Source organism: Girardinichthys multiradiatus, chromosome 4 (assembly GCF_021462225.1).
Source record: "Girardinichthys multiradiatus isolate DD_20200921_A chromosome 4, DD_fGirMul_XY1, whole genome shotgun sequence".
NCBI lineage: Eukaryota > Metazoa > Chordata > Actinopteri > Cyprinodontiformes > Goodeidae > Girardinichthys > Girardinichthys multiradiatus.
In genome coordinates this window covers 38,536,469-38,556,095 of record NC_061797.1, presented here as the reverse complement: position 1 = coordinate 38,556,095, position 19,627 = coordinate 38,536,469, and the positions used below count along the sequence as shown (strand labels likewise).

Below are 19,627 nucleotides of genomic sequence, written 5' to 3'. Positions count from 1 at the left end.
AAGATGAATGATGGGATGATGGATGTAGATAAATGCAGGGAATCCTGTTGGAGGCTGCAAAGACTTGATACTAAGGCAGAGGTTCACCTTTCAGCCAGACAGAAACAATAAACATACAGCGGGAATTACATTGTAATGGTTTAGATTAAAGCATGTCCATAAGTTAAAAAGGCCTAATCAAAGTCCAGACTTGAATCTAATTAGGAATTTGTGGCAAAGCTGTAAAAACTGCTATTCAGAGAAGCTCTCCATCCAGGCTGACTGAACTTTATCGTTACATTGTCTTTACCTGTTTGTCATGGCGGACCTGGTGCCTATCTCCAGCACTCAGAGAGGTGGGGTACACCCTGGGGTGAACGGTGTTGCCAGTCCATCCCAGGGAAACACAAAGGCACAGGACAAACAACCAAGCATGCACCTAAAGGCAATTTAGAGACAAGTTAACCTAAAAGTCACGTTTTTTGACTTTGGAGGAAGTTGGAGTATTCTGAGAAAACCACCCACATACAAGGGGAGAACATGCAAACTTTAGTTATTTTTAAAAGAAGGATAAGCAACAGAAAGTGGTTCTACAAATATACACGTAACGTAGGGAGGCTGAGTATGAATACATGCCACACTTCTCAGAACTTATCTGTAAAAAAAGAAAAAAGCGTCTAGCAGTTTCCATCTACTTTGTCTTCCGTACAATATCCCAATAAAATACATTGTTTCTGGTAGTAACTTGACAAAATTTGAAAATCTTCAAGGGGTGTCAATACTTTTCAAAGACACCGTATATCCTCCTTTCAAAAAGAGTCAATGAGACAAAGTTAATTTATACAGTACATCCTTTTATTATCGCAAATATGCAAGAAAAGTCAAATGGAGACACTGTAAATGAACACATGCCCTTTAATACCACAGTCTAATTGTTTTAAACACTTTAAATAATATACATTTGCACCTTATTATACGCTTTGAAATGTGTTTTTTTAATCCATATGTACACAATGTAATGTTCAGAATTTTCTTTTCATTCTTTACTGAGAAGTGGATTTGAGATCTCTCAACAACATGAAGGTCCCATAAAGCCTATGAGTCCTGATAATTCAATACACAGTAACTGTACAAACTGAACCGCCTCAGAGGAGGGGTGAAAGCCAAGTGGACCGCCTGAAATGAACTAGTGCCTCATCTGAAAAGCACCGACAAGTGTCCTAAAAATTTCCAGTCCTGTTGAGTTGTTCCAAATCTGTCGAGATGTCGAAAGGTTAGTATCTTCTTTTTAAATTCAGATATTTTAGCTCCCAAAGAATAATGAGAGTTGCTTTCGGTCTTATTTCACAGAAGCACAAATCAGTTTCAATCAAAGTGCGTTAAGGTCAGCTGCAGAGTAGAGTTGCCTGGCATGTTCTGAGCCAGCTTGTGTTTTGACTCATCAGTCTATTTGGCTTGTTGCGGTGTGGTCCGGCGTAGAAGGGCATTTTGTAAATGGGGAGGCAGGAGGGAGCTGGGGGAGCTCTGCGAGAGGGCCCAACAAGCATCTTCACTTGAAAAAAACATGGTTGACCATTCCTTTTGAGGCAACTGGATCCAAAAGGAACAAATCAGAACAAAAAACGTTTTTGTGAGAAACTTCGTCCACTCCCTTCTCCTGTTCGGACAGCAGAGTCCAAGTTTAATGAACAACGAGAAACACAAGCTAAATTTAAATCAAGTAAATGCCAGCACCAATGAAGTTTAGAGCAAGCTGCTTTTTTTGTTTTAACTCAGGCTTTTGTTATTGAAGAAACAGCATGGTTAAGTTATACACAAATAAAAAGCATGAAAACTTTCTTGCTTCTGACTTTGATCTAAGACAGGCGGAGAATCAGAGCAAAAGAAAAAGAGCAGGACTGACCAAAACGCCGCCAACTTGCCTCCTTGTGAACAACACACTGATGCTGGGAGTGCAGTTGAAGTTTCAGTTCTGCTTTATGTAATATGTGAACAATCTCTAAAGTTATCTGGACTCAGAAGAGACAATATTCAAACACGGGCTTCTCAACAGAACTGTCAGGACTTAGAGGATCAAATGTTTGCATTCTTCATACGGTTTTAAATAATGCAACGTGGCTCAAAGAAAGTCTTTACTTTGCTTCTACAATCAACAAAACCGGCACAGTTTCCTCCATTTGCTTAATTTTTCTCCATGTTTTTCAGTACTTTAATCCCACCATCCACCTCAATGTGAAACAGCTTGGCTTGATGCTGCCTGCTGGTCTCAACCGATTCCTCTGGAGTGGGGTAAAAATGTTCAAGTGCAAACAAACATTTAAAGTACATCTCCTGCTGATCACGAGACGCACTGGTAAACGTCAGCTTTCGCAGGTTCTCAGTTGTTTCACATTCGAAACTCAACTACTTTTTTTTCTCCTGAATTTTAAATATAAAAGCTCAAAAACTTAAACACGAGACAATCCAGTCAGAGATGTATCGCTGTGAAAAAGTATTTACCCCCTTACAAATGTCTTCTCTTTTTTCTTTTTTGTCAGTTTTTGTGTTTCAGTTCAGCAAAGTAGTTTTAAACAGATAGCACTAAATGCAAAAAGCAGTTTTTGCATTTAGTGCTACTTCTGGTATTGTGTGAATAAGCTGTTACCCCTAAATGTAATTACTGGTGGTACCTCCCTGAGTCTTTAACATCACCACGGAGGATTTTCTTCATTACAGAATTATTTTAATTCAGCCACAATGGAGGGTTTTGGGTATGAACAGGCTGTTAACAGCCATGCTACAGCATCTCAATCGGGACTTTGACTAGGCCACTCCAAAACCTTTTTTATTGAGCCATTCAGAGGGGGAATTTTATTTGTGCTTTGGATCACTGTTCTGCGGAAAAACCTGAGAGCACATTAGCTTAATGGCTGAACTTTCTCCTTCAGGACTTCTGCTAATGAACAGAAATTATGGGTCCATCAAAGTTCTACAAATTTTTTCACTCTTGACCATTGCACACCAACATGTGTGACTGTAGGTATAATGTTCCATATTCCATATTTTCCATACAATCTTGGGGATCAAGATGGTTTTTGACAAATGTAAGATGGGTCTTTGTGTTGTTTTGGTCAACAATGATTTTCTCCTTATAACTCTCCCATGTATGCAATTTTTGTCCAGCCTTTCTTATTGTTAAATTTTGAAGACTGATTCAAGTGAGATCTGCAGTGCTTCAGATGTTGTTTCTGATCTTTTCTGACTTACAGGATGAGTTGTTGATTGGCTTTTAAAGTAATTTTGGTAGACCAGCCACTCCTAAGGTTCACCACTGTACCATGTTTTCTTCATTTCTGAATGATTACTCACTGTGGTTCACTGGAGTCCTAAAACCTTAGAAATAGCTGTGTAACCCTTCCCAGAGTGATAGAAGTTATTGACCTTGTTTCTCATCTGTTCTTGAATTTTTTTTAAATCAAGGTGTGATGTGTTGCTTTTATAAGATCTTTTAGCCTACTTCATATCGTCAGACAGGTTCTCTTGATTCAACAGGCCTGCCAGTAATCAGGCCTGGGTGTAGCTGGTGAAAGAGAACCAAAAAAAAAATGGTTAATTGCTTGTTTTGTGTAGCTTTCTTGCCCCTAATGAATAAAATCACCATTTGAAAACTGTCTTCTGCATTTACTCCGGTTATTTTTGTCTCATATTGAAACTTGTTTGATTATCTGAAACAGTATGTTTGACAATAAAGGGGCTTTTTCACGGCACTGTCTGTTTTAGAGCTACCAAGGAGAAATTTTAGAGCTGCTTTCTTTTTTTATGTGTGCAACACATTTGACTATAAACAATGTAGAAACATCAAGGTTTTCTTCCATTCCTGTTTGAACAATGGGACTTTTTCTGGCTCCGATTTCCTTGCCAGTCAGATTGCTTTTGCCACATAGCCTGCAGACATCTGAATTGCTGCAGCCTTTGCCAAGAAACGGTCCCTTGCAAGCTCTCGAAGCCTAATGAATACAATGTTCGTACATCCTTCATTTTGGAGAAAGGGGGGGAGAAGAGACATTAAAAATAATCCTATTAATAATAATTGTTTACACCATGTCATGATAAAAACAGCAAAGCGAGCGAGAAACGGTTTAACAAACAATGCTGAGTCTGCTGAGGTTTAACGGGGGTTTAACGGGGTCACAGAGTTTGGGGGCCTCCTTATCTTATCATCCTTAAAAACATCCTGTCTGCCGAAGCTTTTCTGGACCACAGCAGGCCCCTTGTGTCACCAGTCAGAGAGGACACTGGTCCCACACAAACAGAACTGGATGACGGAGATGGTGCAGATTGCTGTACAATGTTTTCTTAAGTAGTTGTGGGAAAACCAGTCTGTAAATCTGTGCTAAAAACAGAGAGCTGTGAGATGCCAAAAGCACCCAACGGTCCAACAGATTCTTTGGGTATTTTTTCAAACATAATGAAAAACTTTTGTTGCTGATGCTTTCCTCCTCTGTTTGGTCCTACATTCCCCATGGAGTTCAGCAGAGCTGGTGAGGTTTCAAGCCTCAGCTAACACTCAGGTATGCTCTTGGAGTGGAGGCTGTGGTCCAGCTGGGGCAGAAAGGGGGAAGGTGACAGTGAGATGGGGACGGTGTGAAAAGATGGAGGAGGAAGAGGAGGAGGGGAGGGTTTGTTGTCAGTCCTTCTTCCCTCAAAAATATCTCTAGTCCAGGGGTTCCTGTTTTATCCTGATAGGGGTGTTGATTGAGAGACTTCGCCGGTCCTCGCGACACAACACGTACTCGCTGAACTGGGATGAGTCCACTCCGCCTCCACATGATGCTGCCACACTGAAGCCCTTCTGGAAAAGACGCTCCAGAACCTGCGGAGAAGATAAAATATGATTGGGTGTTACAAAAATATAAAAAAGTATCTTGCTGCGGTATTCATTGCTCTTAAAGTACTGCTAATTGTGGTCAGGATAAAGACACTGCAAGCTTTTTTTTGTTCAAAATAGGGAAAATAGTTTGCTTAAAGCAAATACATTGATTTTGAAACTTTAAATGTTTGTTTTATTCATGCAAAGTGAAAAAACAACTCTTGTTTAGAGCACTAATATCACTGGAAACACAAAATAACTGTTCAAATAAATAGTTTGACACATGACCTGTTTTAAAGACAATAATTTATGAAATTCACACTTTCCTTCACTGGTGCCAAACACAAAATAAGACATGTTAATTAGTGCTATTTGGAGGTGTTGATAAGCAACTAAACAGATGCAGATTTATTAATTTTTCAGCCATGGTAAAGATGTGTAAAAAGCCTGAAAATAAATTCCTCTTTTATTGCAGCAGCATAACATCACATTGGAAATGAATCCCATGTTAGGAAACCATTGTTTTTGGGTGTCTCTAAGATTGCTGTGACACTGGTGGTTTTTACTCAATGGTTTCAGACAGGAAATGCGCAGAGCTAGAAGGAGGAACACATGCAGCAGAGGTATCAAGGTTGGGAGGGCTAATATTCTTTGCGTATTGGGCGCTCGCTATACCACCAAGCCATGAAGAAATAGTTGTAACACAATTACAGGTATCACACTTATTGACACCCTATAGTTAATACTTCAGCAACTTAGTCTTCTCCTATAGCATTTTACAAGGTTGGTGCGTAGATCTTGGGTCCTCTCTTATTCTGTCTTCTATTCAACTCACTCACTTTACTTTAGCATTTAGGTCTGAGAACTCTGGGAACAAAAGTGTTGATTTGTCCGTATGTTTAGGAGCATTATCCTGTTTAAAGACCAGGATTGACCCATCTTGACTTTTTTAGAAGAGGCAACCAGTTTATTATTTAAAATGTCCTGGTATTTCAAAAGGTTCACAATGCCATGCCTGCTAGCAATGGCTTTTGGAGGAGAAAGAGGCCCACAGCCTCATATGTCCTCCACCATACTTAACAGTAGGCATAAGGTGGTTTTTCCACACACTCATCCTTGTTTGACTGACCTAGAGGGTTTGTTGCTTGATTTCGGTCTCATCAGATTGAAGCATGTGCCTCCAGTTAAAGTCCTGGTGGAGTTTACCAAAATCCACCTTTTTGCATTTGTGATGGTAGGCCTTTTTCAGACATCTCTCCCATCTCTCTTGGTTTCTGTAAATGACTTAGTGCTACATTTTATTCATGTGCTTAACTAACACTGATAAATGACTGATATTTGAACAGGAAGAAGGAACTCAAGGTTCATTCTGGAAACCTTAGACACAAAAACCTTCTTTACAGCCTAATTTTTATCTACCTCTGGACCTCTTTCAGTTAAATAACAAGTATAGTGATCAGAAGAAATAAATTAAGCAAAAAATACCACATCTTTATGAAAAGTTTGTGCTTTATATTTGGGAGTGACTGCTTTCTATCCACTAAGATCTAAGTCATATGCTGTATACACAATAAAGAAGCAACCAATTAACGAAGATAAATTAATATTTAGAAATAGACGTGAGAGGAGCACTGGTGTTTGGGTATAGAAATTCCTCGGATAGTCATCAGTTACACCACGCAGCATGTGCCATTAAACTTCTCCTCAATCCAATCACAGAAAGTGATTAAAACCAGAGGGCATTCCCAACATCACACCACCTCTGCAATATTCATACGACTCGCTCCGGATCGGCCACTGAGCTGGGGGCACGAGGAGCTCAAAGGGATGCCTGAGTGTGAGCAGGGTGTGTTAAGGGGCCTGACTAGAGCTCGGCTTGGTGATTACTGGAGCTCCTAATTTGAGTAATGAGGCTGGGGTGAGGGAAGAAGTGAGGTCTGTGAGCGAGAGAGGGAAAGGCAACGACGTGCGGCGAATGAGGATAAGGAACGAGATGTGGCTGATCGGTGCAAGGACAAAGTGCTTGAGCTGCAGGGAGAGAGCAGGAGATGGGGATGCATGTTAGCCCTCCAGTCTGGGCCTTAACACACATACACACACTCCAACAAACAGAGATACACTCAGACACATGAACTCCAGCATCACTTTTCTCTCCTCGTCTGCTGTAATCAGAATGAGATGTAGTTTATTTATTTAATTTTATTTTAGGGGGTAGAGCATATATCTAAATCCCAGCGAGAGAAGTAGTCTCTATTTACTTTTTCCCCCTTCCTTTTAACAGCGTGTGGAGTGCATGAAAATGAAAGTTCTCGCCAAGGGCAAACCTGTTCTGCCAGACACAGAGAGAGGTTCATCCAAACATCATGTTTTTCTCTTAAAGCTTGCACACGCTGACATGTAGACTCATGGTGAAGGAAGACCTCTATAATAATTACAGGAATGCGAGCCCCTTCCCAGGCTAAAGTGGGCTTTTTGGGAGCCGAACGCAGAAATCAGACATACAGAAACATGAAAACTTGCAAAAACTTTTTGAGCAGACCAGAAGCCCCTGTCTGCTCATGCATCTCTTTATTAAAACTAAAATGCAGATCGATGTGCTGCTTGTAAGTCTAACGGACCACTCAGAAGAGTCCGCCCCCTCCCCCACTTTCATCCTCTGGCCATTCGACGGTGACAAACTCAGTAATTTGTGAGACAGAAGGAGCCGCAGACAGATGATGGCGAGGATGGCTAATTAAGAGACCTGCCCAAGCATCAAACACTTCAGAATCCATGACAGGCGACGGAGGAGCCTAACGATTATGGAAATGATATTACATAGCCTTCTTTGATCATTGCATCACATTGCATTTTCCCCCAATCATCTCTTAACACATGTGGGACTCCGTCATGTTCAGCAGCAAAATTTGGTCACAGAGGAGAAGGGCCTGATCAATAAAGATAGTCTGAAAAGACTTTTATGATTAACGCACTGCAGCACAAAAGACTTAAGGATATTATTATAGATGGTTGTAACTGATTCAAGGATACTGTAATGACTATAAGATGCCATAAAAAAAAGTTCACGTTCAGTTTTGTCACAGTGAATTAGAGCCATGGGGGGATAAACAATACACAGAATAATTAGGCAGTATCTAAGCTGAGGCTTCCAATGTCCAGAGGACTATGTCCTAAAATCAATCCCCGCTGACAAGAGAAAGGAATGCACTGCGTTAAAAAGCACAAACATGTCTGGTTGCTCCGTTCTGTGCTACGTTCTTGTGACTGCAGGCCTTCACATCCCAGCTTATGTTGTACTTATGCAGATTTCCTTGCTTACTTTCCTAACTCAATTGAGCGAAACCATAAAAAAAAAGCCTAACTGTGAGTTCTGCACAAGCAATCAGATTGGATGAAGACTGAGTATGGGGATAATTGTTTCCATGATATGAAATTATAGATCATTAGCAGTTTTTCTCATTTCTACCTAATTTGCAACAATAACCGTTTTTAGTGCCTTGTAAAAATATTGAACTTTTTCACATTTTGTCACAACTTCACTGTATTTGAAAAGGAAATGATGTTATAGACCTGCATTTGTATTTAGCTTATTTTACTCTGTTACCCCTAAACAAAATCAAGTACAAGGCCACCTAAATAATAAATAGAGTTCACTTGTGTTAAATTTAATGTGAAGACCAAGGAACACACTGGAGAGGATAGAAGTAAAGTTTTATAGAGGTTTAAAGCAGGGTTAGGTTATATAAATGAAACGTTTTGGTCTACATTACAAATGTCATTTGTGATGGAAAACTAGCATGAAACATGGTGGTGGCATGACCATGATGCGGGATCGTATCTTTCAGGAGTGACAGGGAAGCTGCTAAGACTTGATAGGAAGATGGATGGAGCTAAAAACATGTTAGATACTGCAAAAGACAGAAGACTGTAGCCGAGGTTTACATTCCAATAAGACAACAATGATTTAAATCAAATCATATTCATTTCTTAGAATGGTCCAGTCAAAGGACTTGCAAGTGATGGGCAAAAAGCTGTCATTTTGGTGAGCAGTGGTCCTACAAAGGTTTTACCACGGGATGCTGAATACATGCCAGGTTCACCCCAGGGCACAACACACTTTTCCAATTTTTATTCCTAAAAACTTAAAAAGCAGTGCGTCATTTTCTTTTACCTAAATTCTGTTTGAATATCGCCTACAATTGCTGTAAAAGACATTCATGTGTGTGGATGTAATTTGACAAAATGTGAAAAAGTTCAACTAGTAAGAACAAGTTTATAAAGTATTGTACAATATGGATAACGTTGTACTCAATACAGGAAATCTGGATCAAACAGTGCAGAGGATGTAACAGAAACTGAGTTCTTTATCAGACTTCATTACTTCTGTCTGTCTTTTCCTGCCAGTAAGACTAAAACTGATCAAAAGTGTCTCCTAACCCTCTATGTCCCCAGTGAGCTGAAAACACGGCTTTTTCAAACAAATGCGAACTGTTCCATATTTAACCAAGTGAACCAGCTGCCACTCAGCCCGAGGTTGCCACTGTTGTAAAGAAGGGATAATATCGGTCACACTTTTCCACCTCCCTATAAATGCAACAAAGAGGGTGAAGCGGGAATCAAGGTGGATGAGTCTCAGGGCTGGAAAACAGGAACATGATGCAATATTGATGGCTGCCGGAACGTACAGAGAATCTGAACACCTCTGAGGAGGAGCTGGAAGACTCCTGCTCCTCGTGGCCCACGATTCAGAGCTGATTGACACGTGTGACACAGGCAGGCTGACGTTTTAGGCGGGTGCCGCACTCAGGAGGGGTTGGTGCTTTGTTTAACGATGCAAAAGCTCAACAAGGAATGTTCACTGCACCCTAAGCATCTGGCGTCAAGCAGCGGTGAAGCTCCAGCTCTTTGTAATTCTCTAAGCTGTGTGCCAGCTTTTCTAGTACATGCAAGTGATAAAAGCACTTTGACTGGGGAGTATTTTCATGCAGACCTTGAAGCAAATGAGTTGGGTTTACCATTGCAAATGGACATTTTAAGATGTCTACAAGCACCATGTGTTGACAATGTGAACATACAGAGTACTTGAGCAATTGATGGGTTCCCTCCCTTTCCTAAAACTTTGCTGTCACTTGTTTCATTCTTTAAAACACAAGATCCACAGGAAAAAATGAAACTTAATATTCCACTGCAGAGAAGAATTGTATAGCTGCTTTACATTTGAATCAACTTTAGACTTGAATTTGAAAATACAACATACTGTTAAAACTACTTCCTCTGCCACAATACATCAACAGCAACTAAGCAATGTGATTCTGTAATTCCTGTTCAGTCTTTTGTTCCCATTAAGGTCAAAAATGATTTTATAGACTTTTCCAATGAATTGACATTTTTCTTTCAAATAAAACATTGCAGGTGGTGGGCCCCAGTGGGCCCACCACCTGCAGGGGGAACCGTGAGGGACCGGTGCAAAGAGGATTGGGTGGCGGACGAAGGTGGAGACCTCAGCGGCCCGATCCCCGGATGCTTAGGCTGGCTCTAGGGATGTGGAATGTCAGTGACACCTGGAGAGGCGTGATCGGGAGGAATGGCCTCCTCGATCTGAATCCGAGTGGTGTTTTGTTATTGGACTTCTGTGCTAGTCACGGATTGTCCATAACGAACACCATGTTCAAACATAAGGGTGTCCATCAGTGCACTTGGCACCAGGACACCCTAGGCAGGAGGTCGATGATCGACTTTGTTGTCGTATCATCAGACCTTCGGCCGCATGTTTTGGACACTCGGGTGAAGAGAGGGGCTGAGCTGTCCACTGATCATCACCTGGTGGTGAGTTGGATCCGCTGGAGGAGGAGAAAGCCAGACAGACTTGGCAGCCCCGAGTGCATAGTGAGGGTCTGCTGGGAACGCCTGGCGGAGCCCTCGGCCAGGGATGTATTCAACTCCCACCTCCGGGAGAGCTTCGACCAGATCCTGGGGGATGTTGGAGACATAGAGTCCGAGTGGACCATGTTCTCTGCATCTATTGTCGATGCTGCTGCCCATAGCTGCGGCCGTAAGGTCTGCGGTGCCTGTCGTGGCGGCAATCCCAGAACCCGGTGGTGGACACCGGCAGTAAGGGATGCTGTTAAGCTGAAGAAGGAGTCCTATCGGCTGTGGTTGGCTTGTGGGACTCCTGAGGCGGCTGACGGGTACCGTGAGGCCAAGCGTGCTGCGGCCCGGGCTGTGGCAGAGGCAAAAACTCGGGCCTGGGAAGAGTTCAGTGAGGCCATGGAGAAGGACTACCGGTTGGCCTCGAAGCGATTCTGGCAAACCGTCCGGCGCCTCAGGAGGGGGAAGCAGTGCTTTGCCAACACTGTTTATAGTGGGGGCAGGAGACTGCTGACCTCGACTGAGGACATTATCGGGCGGTGGAAGGAGTACTTCGAGGATCTCCTCAATCCTGCCATCACGCATTCCGTGGTGGAAACAGAGGCTGGGGACTCGGGGTTGGACTCTTTCATCACCCAGGCTGAAGTCACCGAGGTGGTTAAAAAGCTCCGCGGTGACAAGGCTTCGGGGGTGGATGAGATCCGCCCTGAGTACCTCAAGTGTCTGGATGTTGTAGGGCTGTCATGGTTGACACACCTCTTCAACATTGCGTGGCGGTCGGGGACAGTGCCTCTGGACTGGCAGACTGGGGTGGTGATCCCCCTTTATAAGAAGGGGGACCGGAGGGTGTGTTCCAACTACAGGGGGATCACACTCCTCAGCCTCCCTGGTAAGGCCTACGCCAGGGTATTGGAGAGGAGAGTCCGACCGATAGTCGAACCTCGGCTTCAGGAGGAACAGTGTGGTTTTCGTCCCAGCCGTGGAACACTGGACCAGCTCTATACCCTCTACAGGGTGCTCGAGGGTTCATGGGAGTTTGCCCAACCGGTTCACATGTGTTTTGTGGACCTGGAGAAGGCATTCGACTGTGTCCCTCGTGATGCCCTGTGGGGGGTGCTCCAGGAGTATGGAATCGGGGGCCCTTTATTAGGGGCCATCCGGTCCCTGTACGAGCGGAGCAGGAGTTTGGTCCGCATTGCCGGCACTAAGTCGGACCTGTTCCCAGTGCATGTTGGACTCCGGCAGGGCCGCCGGTCCTGTTCATAACTTTTATGGACAGGATTTCTAGACGCAGCCAAGGGCCGGAGGGGGTCTGGTTTGGGGACCAGTGGATTTCGTCTCTTCTTTTTGCGGATGACGTGGTCCTGCTGGCCCCCTCTAGCCAAGACCTACAGCATGCGCTGTGGCGGTTCGCAGCCGAGTGTGAAGCGGCTGGGATGAGGATCAGCTCCTCCAAGTCCGAGGCCATGGTACTCGACCGGAAAAGGGTGGCTTGTCCTCTTCAGGTTGGAGGGGAGTTCCTGCCTCAAGTGGAGGAGTTTAAGTATCTCGGGGTCTTGTTCACGAGTGTGGGAAGAATGGAGCGGGAGATCGACAGACGGATCGGTGCGGCTGCCACAGTAATGGGGGCGCTGTGCCGGTCCATTGTGGTGAAGAGAGAGCTGAGCCACAAAGCGAAACTCTCAATTTACCGGTCGGTCTACGTTCCTACCGTCACCTATTACCATGAACTTTGGGTCATGACCGAAAGAACGAGATCCCGGATACAAGCGGCTGAAATGAGCTTCCCCTGGAGGAGCTGGAGGAGGTGTCTGGAGAGAGGGACGTCTGGGCGTTTCTGCTGAGTCTGCTGCCCCCGCGACCCGGTCCTGGATAAGCGGAAGACGACGAACGAACGATAAAACATTTAAGCACCTCCTTTACCACTGATGTCTACATTTATACGTCTATAGAATTTAGCATAAAGTTTGGATCAGTTAAATCAACTTGGACATTTGGTTTTTTGTGTATTAATTTTATAAAACCTCACTACTCAGTCCAGAACCAGACAGTGTCGAACAAAAGTATTACACACTTTTAAAAAAAGATGTTTCTACTGCTGAATCTGTCAGAGCGACTCCAGAAAGTTTTCAAATGGGTAGCAAAACGGACACCACAATGATAATACTGGGTTGATAAAACAAAGTCAAAATCTGAAAACATAATGTGAAGGTTATTATTGTGATGTGGTCATACTCAATAAATGATGAATACATTTTAATAACACACATATAATAAATAATTAATAATAATAAATCTAATCCTTAGATGTTTCATCTGTTTTTGCTTTTTCATCACACTTAAATCCCAGACCTACCGGAAAAATAACTGCTTAAACAGAACCTCTATGACAACATGAAGTAGGCCCATAAACAGCAAGACACCATACCCTGATCTGAAAAGGGTTACAAAGGCATTTCTAAGGCTTTAGGACTCCAGTGAACCACAGTGAGAACCCCTATCCACAACCGTAGAAAACGTGGAACAATGGTGAACCTTTCTAGGCGTGGCAGGCCAACTAAAATTACTCGGCAACTCATGCAGGAAGTCACAAAAGAACCCAGAACAACTTCAAAAGCACTGCAGGCCTCAGCCGCCTCAGTTAAGAAACTGCATCCACGTTTCAAGAAAACCAATGTTGACTAAAAAGAAACCTTTTGATGATCTCCACAATTTTTAGGAAAATATTCTGACAAGTTACTGACAAGTTAATAGTCAAACGTTTTGGCAGGCGAGCGTCCCATTACATCTGGAGTAAAACTAACACAGAGGATCATAGCAAAAGTAATGCATGGTGGTGGTAGTGTGATCTTGCCTCACTTGATGGAACCGTAAACTTTGCTCAACAATACAAAGCACACCAGTAAGTCCCCAGCTAAATGGCTCAACAAAAAACTAAATGAAGGTATTGGAGCAGCTGAGTCCTGATTTAAATTCAAATGAGAGGCTGTGTCCAGACCTCATACTCGCTGTCCATGCCTGAAAACCCTCCAATGTGGCTGAATGGGCCAAAATTCCTCCACAGCTATAGATATATCATTGCTAGTTATCACAAATGCTTCATTACAGTTGTTGCCTTTAATTTAGGCACAATTAGTTTTTACGTTTAGGGGAGAAATACTTTTTCCACATGTTGTTTTAGTATATTTACCTTATTTAAAAAAAGTCATTTGAAAACTACTTTTTGTATTTTCTCAGGTTATCTTTATTTAATATTAAAATGTTTGTGATGTGCGTGTGTGTCAATATACGTGTACTATACATAATAATTTAAATACACAGATATAAAAGTAAATATTAATATTAACACATAAAATGTATATGGGTGCCCAAACCCCACCTATTTTTAGAGGTGGGTGGTCAGAAATATCTGTCAGGAGGCAGAGTAATCTGGTTTTTAGCACCTCCACCTGACAGAACAACCTGCTTCTTGCTGAGCCTCACATTGTGTTGGACCCATAGTGCCACACAAAGGGACCTAAAAACTGGAGCAGTATTACAGTTTAACTCTGCCACTCAGGCCACTGAGGAACACTGCGGTGGTGTTTGTGTGGCCTTGTCTGCTGTGATGGGCTTTGCTCTCCTTCTTCAGTCGACTCAGGATTGATGGAGTGACAGAGTGACATGTGAGAGGGTGTTGCAGCATGTTGCATACCCTGCCTGGGCATTGGGGGGGATAGGCCCTCTTATCCATGTCTGCCTGTGCTGTCACATTGATGAAGGACGGATTGGCTCTGGTGTGATCTGAGCGCTTCATCATGGTGATGTATGGAGCAGCGGCTCCGGCTCTAGAGCTGGGACACGTTTTGTACACCTCTGTGACTCTTAGGTTAAATGTTTTCCCTCCTTTCTTTTTGCTTCCCTGCACTGGGTCTACATCACAACGCAGGTGTTTTGCATTATTCCCAAAATTCCAGTCATGGAGAATAACTTGCCAAGATGGAGCTGTTTGTTCGGACTGTTCCACATTTTATACACAAGAACAAAAACAAACGGCTGGGCTAAATTTACTCAATATCACAGGGTTGAATTTTTCTTCCTTTTTTGTAGCTTTAAAGAAAAGCTCAACAGTGAATTCAGGATAAAAAACAACTCAGCATGCAGTTCAGTCATATTGTTCAACAGTTTCTATTTAGAAAATACACCTGCCTACAATCTAAGCTTCCTTTCATACATCTTTCTTTTTCCTCTCAAAAACCTATGTAAAAATGTTTAAATAGGTTTTCTGCCCCGTCAACAACCCCCTCACATTTTTACCCTGACTGCTCTGCCTAATGGCAGGGTGGGGTGGTGTGAGAGTTCTGCCGGGTCGATGCCCAGAACTGAAACCAGATCAGAGGCTCTTTGTCTTGCAGGTAAGATGAGAAATATTTTGCAAACGTTTTTATACCTACAGCATGCGCTGTGGCGGTTTGCAGCCGAGTGTGAAGCGGCTGGGATGAAGATCAGCTCCTCCAAGTCCGAGGCCATGGTTCTCGACCGGAAAAGGGTGGCTTGTCCTCTTCAGGTTGGAGGGGAGTTCCTGCCTCAAGTGGAGGAGTTTAAATATATCGGGGTCTTGTTCACGAGTGAGGGAAGAATGGAGCGGGAGATCGACAGATGGATCGGTGCGGCTGCCACAGTAATGGGAACGCTGTGCCAGTCCGTTGTGGTGAAGAGAGAGCTGAGCCACAAAGCGAAACTCTCAATTTACCGGTCGGTCTACGTTCCTACCGTCACCTATTACCATGAACTTTGGGTCATGACCGAAAGAACGAGATCCCGGATACAAGCGGCTGAAATGAGCTTCCTCCGTAGGGTGGCCGGGCACTCCCTTAGAGATAGGGTGAGGAGCTCGGCCATCCGGGAGGAGCTCGGAGTAGAGCCACTGCTCCTCCACATCGAGAGGAGCCAGTTGAGGTGGCTCGGGCATCTATACCGGATGCCTCTTGGACGCCTTCCTTGGGAGGTGTTCCAGGCACGTCCCACCAGGAGTAGGCCCAGGACACACCGGAGGGACTATGTCTCTCGGCTGGCCTGGGAACGCCTTGGGCTCCATCTGGAGGAGCTGGAGGAGGTGTCTGGGGAGAGGGACGTCTGGGCGTCTCTGCTGAGTTTGCTGCCCCCGCAACCCGGTCCCGGATAAGCGGAAGACGACGAGTACGAGTACGAGTACGTTTTTATACCTGCATGACATAAAGAGCAAGTTATTCAGAAAGATCTCCCCTTACAACAAAAAAACAGCTCCATCTGCTCTTTCCATCCTTATCTGCATAGACTCAGTGAGCTAAACCCTGCATCTGTTTTGATTATGTTTTTAATGGACCTATTTTGTTGTATGTATGCCACTGCCACTACTAGAACTGCACAGTATATTGTACCATAATTGTCACTGCAATATCAACGTGTGCTAAAACACAATCACAGATTGCTGCTTGGATGCTATATTTAGTCAGTAATTATATTTTTACAGACATACATTAATGCTCTGCATGCAAATAATACAGTGCCTTGCAAAACTACTTATTACTCTAGGACTTTTTCACACTTTGTGATAGTACAACCAGAAACTTCAATATATTTTACTGGGATTTTATGTGATAGTCTAACACAAAGTAGAGCGTTATTATAATTTGGAAGGAAAACAAAAGATGTTAGTGGTGTACAATTTTATCCAGCCCCCTTGTTAAGTGCTTTGTAGAACCATCCTTCGCTGTTATTACAGCTGGATGTCTTTTATAGTATTTCTTTCAGCTTTGTACATCTACATAGTGACATTTTGCCTATTCTTCTTGGCAAATAGCTCAAGCTAAGCCAGACTGGATGAAGGACATGTGTTAAGACCAATTTTTAAAATCTTGCCATAGATTCTCAATTGGATTTAGGTGTGGACTTTAACTGAAAGGGGAACCTCTGCCATAGTCTCAAGTCTCCACCATCCAAACAACTATGACCAGCTTCCCTGTCCATGCTGAAGAAAGGGATCTTCAGCATAATGCTGCCACCACCGTGTTTCACTGTGGGGATGGTATGTTGATGGGTGATGCACAATGTTAGTTTTCCACCCCACACGTAAGCATGTAAGCCAAAAAGTCCAACCAGGGTCTGACCAGAGTAATTTTGTCCAGGTTTGCTGTGTCCCTATATGAATTATGGCATACTGCAGTTTTGCAATGCTGATTGCCTTTTCTTGCCACTTTTACACAAAGAGCATATTTTTGGGGTGGACTACTGCTTCCTATCATGCCGGATTATCCCACCTGAGCTACGGATATCTGCAGTTACAATGGGCATCTTGGCTGCTTCTATGATTAATGTTCTTCTTAGTTGGACAGCCATGGGCCGCTACTCCATGAGATGTTCAAATCTTTATCCCTGACTTGTCTGCTGCCTTCCCTGGTCTTCATGATGCTGTTTGTTCACTAACATTTCATAACAAACCTCTGAAGCCTTCACAGAACAGCTATATTTATAATAGGGTTAAACTACACACAGGTCGACTATATATTAAGTAGATGACTTTCTGAGTGAAGGGGGCTGAGTACAAATGCAGGACCCACTTTTCAGATTTTCATTTGTAAAAAAGATTTAAAGGTATATATCCTTTTCCTTTGACTTAACAGTTTGGCTTGAATTTCTGTGTTCTATCACATCAAACACCAATACAAATCATGAAGGTTTGAGGTTAAAACTTGTGAAAAGCTTCAAGGGGATTGACTACTTTTGCAAGGCAGTGCAATACTAATAATATGAAACAACAATACCCCAAAATAGGTTTTCCTAGTACTGGTCATACCACTTTAACTGAGAGACGCTGTGGTATGAGTGAATGTTGGGGCTTTACTCCCCGTAAAACCTTAACAATCCAGCTACTCTTGCCATTAGCGGTTTGTTCTGAGAGGAACATCTCAGCTCACCTCGCCTTCACAGGAGCAGCCTTATAATAAAACAAAAAGCTGAAACAATAAAGTATCCTCTCAAATTGTGTTAGTCAGATGAGCACACATCCTGTAACAAGTCTCGCTGGTAAACAGAGTGGGAGACTGTTGTGTTAGTTGATGCAGCCAATTAATTATATTGTAAGTCATTTAAAAATCTATAAAGGAAGTATAAACTGGTTTAGGCTGTTTGAGAAATTGTAAGTATGGTATTAAAAAATGCAATACGTGTATTTCAATTGCCCTAAGCAGTGTTATATTGGAGTCTTTTTAAAAAAAGGAGCTGTGTCTTAAAAAGGAGTAAAACGTAAATTATGCATATCATTTCCCCCCCTTTCCATTCCTCTTCATTTTTTTGTGCAGGAAAACATGGCCGCAGTCTACACATGCTTTGTCCCACACGCTGCGCTCACCTCCCTGGAGGTGGTCTCTCACACCGACAGGGGGTGTATGGTGAGGGGCGAGGTGGAGAGGTGTCAGAGTGCACTAGCTTGCCTTGGAGAGGCTCTCTCTGGGTGCTGGAGGGGTGAAGGCTCCTCTGTGTGTTAGTCTGTTCGTGGCTGTAGGCTCTTAAGTGTGTTATATCGAGCCCGTGGTGTGAGACTGTTACTTTCCCCCCTCAATCTTTCGCTTTCAGATCTCAGTGGTTAACACAACTGTGAAAGTAGTTTTCTGAGGTAGTTTATATAGTATCTCAACAATAGAATGAACTATGCTTCGACAAAAGAGGCTAAAGACTGCCAGTGGTCTTTTTAAATCAAAGATATGAGTTTGGTGAATAAATTAATACCATAAATATAAATTAAACATACATACTTACCATATTTATCAGACTGGACCACAGTGGTAAAAACAAAACAAAACAAAAAAAGAAATCCAAAATGAAACATGCATCAAGTGTTAATTCTGCATGAAAATACTACTATGCTGGCTTCATTCTGAAGGTGACCGCTGCTGTTTTTCTGCTTGGGTAGCTACAATAACACTCTCAGGTATGCTCCATGCAGTAAAGAGAAACTGATACAGAATGAAGATTTTTTTAACAATTAACAATCCATGGACCTCTAAGAAGGGGTGCCACAATATATCATCACAATATTAGTGTGTGAATTAATAACAAGGCCAGGGACTGATTGCAATGCCTTATTCCAAATGTTGAGAATGTGCACTTTGCATGGCAATAAGATGTTCATGCAGTTGCTCACACCTGAAAAGATGATAGTATCCAAGATGCTAACGGCTACAGAAAGTGTTTGAAGCAATAATGTGCATCTCTACAAATTTAAAGTGACACTGTGGGGATCAATCTTTCACATGTTTTTCTTTTCAAAAGAACGGAATCAAAAGCAACTGGACTTCTTGTAATTCTTGAAGACATTTCAACCGTTTCCAGGGGTCTTCTGGACCACTAAGTACCTGAGTTGAAACTTCTTCGGCTACTTTCACCAGGATGACTAAAAATCACACCAGCATGTTTTTCTTTTTTTTGACAATGTCAAATGTTTGGTGGTGGAAAAGGCTCAGCTAGCTCAATGCAGGTTTTTATTGGATAAACAGGGTTGCCAACTTTTGAGTGGAGCTCACATAGAATGAGACGGAGATCTGGGTGCAGTCAGTAGTTTAAAAAGTGGTCACAAAACAGAGGAATAACATATGGCTCCAGGTTTGTCATTATGAACATTAAGGGGACTGAACTATTTACAAAATGAATGTTTTAATGAACAAGCTTCTTTTAAGTTATTTAACAAATAATTTCCTGTTGGATAGCCAAACCTTGAGTAATCAGCTTGCTCTTTAAATGAGGCTGATTGGATCTGATAACGAACAACTTTACAAGCTAATTCCTAAACAATTTTAGATATCTCCAGTTGTGTACATGCACAACTATCATTTTAAAAGCGGATTTTGCATGGCTGCAAAACAAAAAATAAAGCTAAAACTGCCAGTATGGTAAAAGTATTTGGCTTTGAGAACA

At 42.7% G+C, this 19,627-nt stretch overlaps 1 protein-coding gene across 3 annotated transcripts in view; it reads right to left on the bottom strand.

Moving 5' to 3' along the window:
* Positions 1-812: 812 nt before the first annotated feature.
* LOC124867329 (BTB/POZ domain-containing protein kctd15) overlaps positions 813-19,627 on the bottom strand; it is a 38,698-nt gene continuing 19,883 nt past the window's right edge. For all 3 annotated transcript variants that reach the window (XM_047363733.1, XM_047363732.1, XM_047363731.1), the window contains one exon: positions 813-4,831. In XM_047363733.1, coding sequence (XP_047219689.1) covers positions 4,673-4,831 — 159 coding nt within the window. In that variant the 3' untranslated portion in view covers positions 813-4,672. The remainder of the gene's footprint in view (positions 4,832-19,627) is intronic.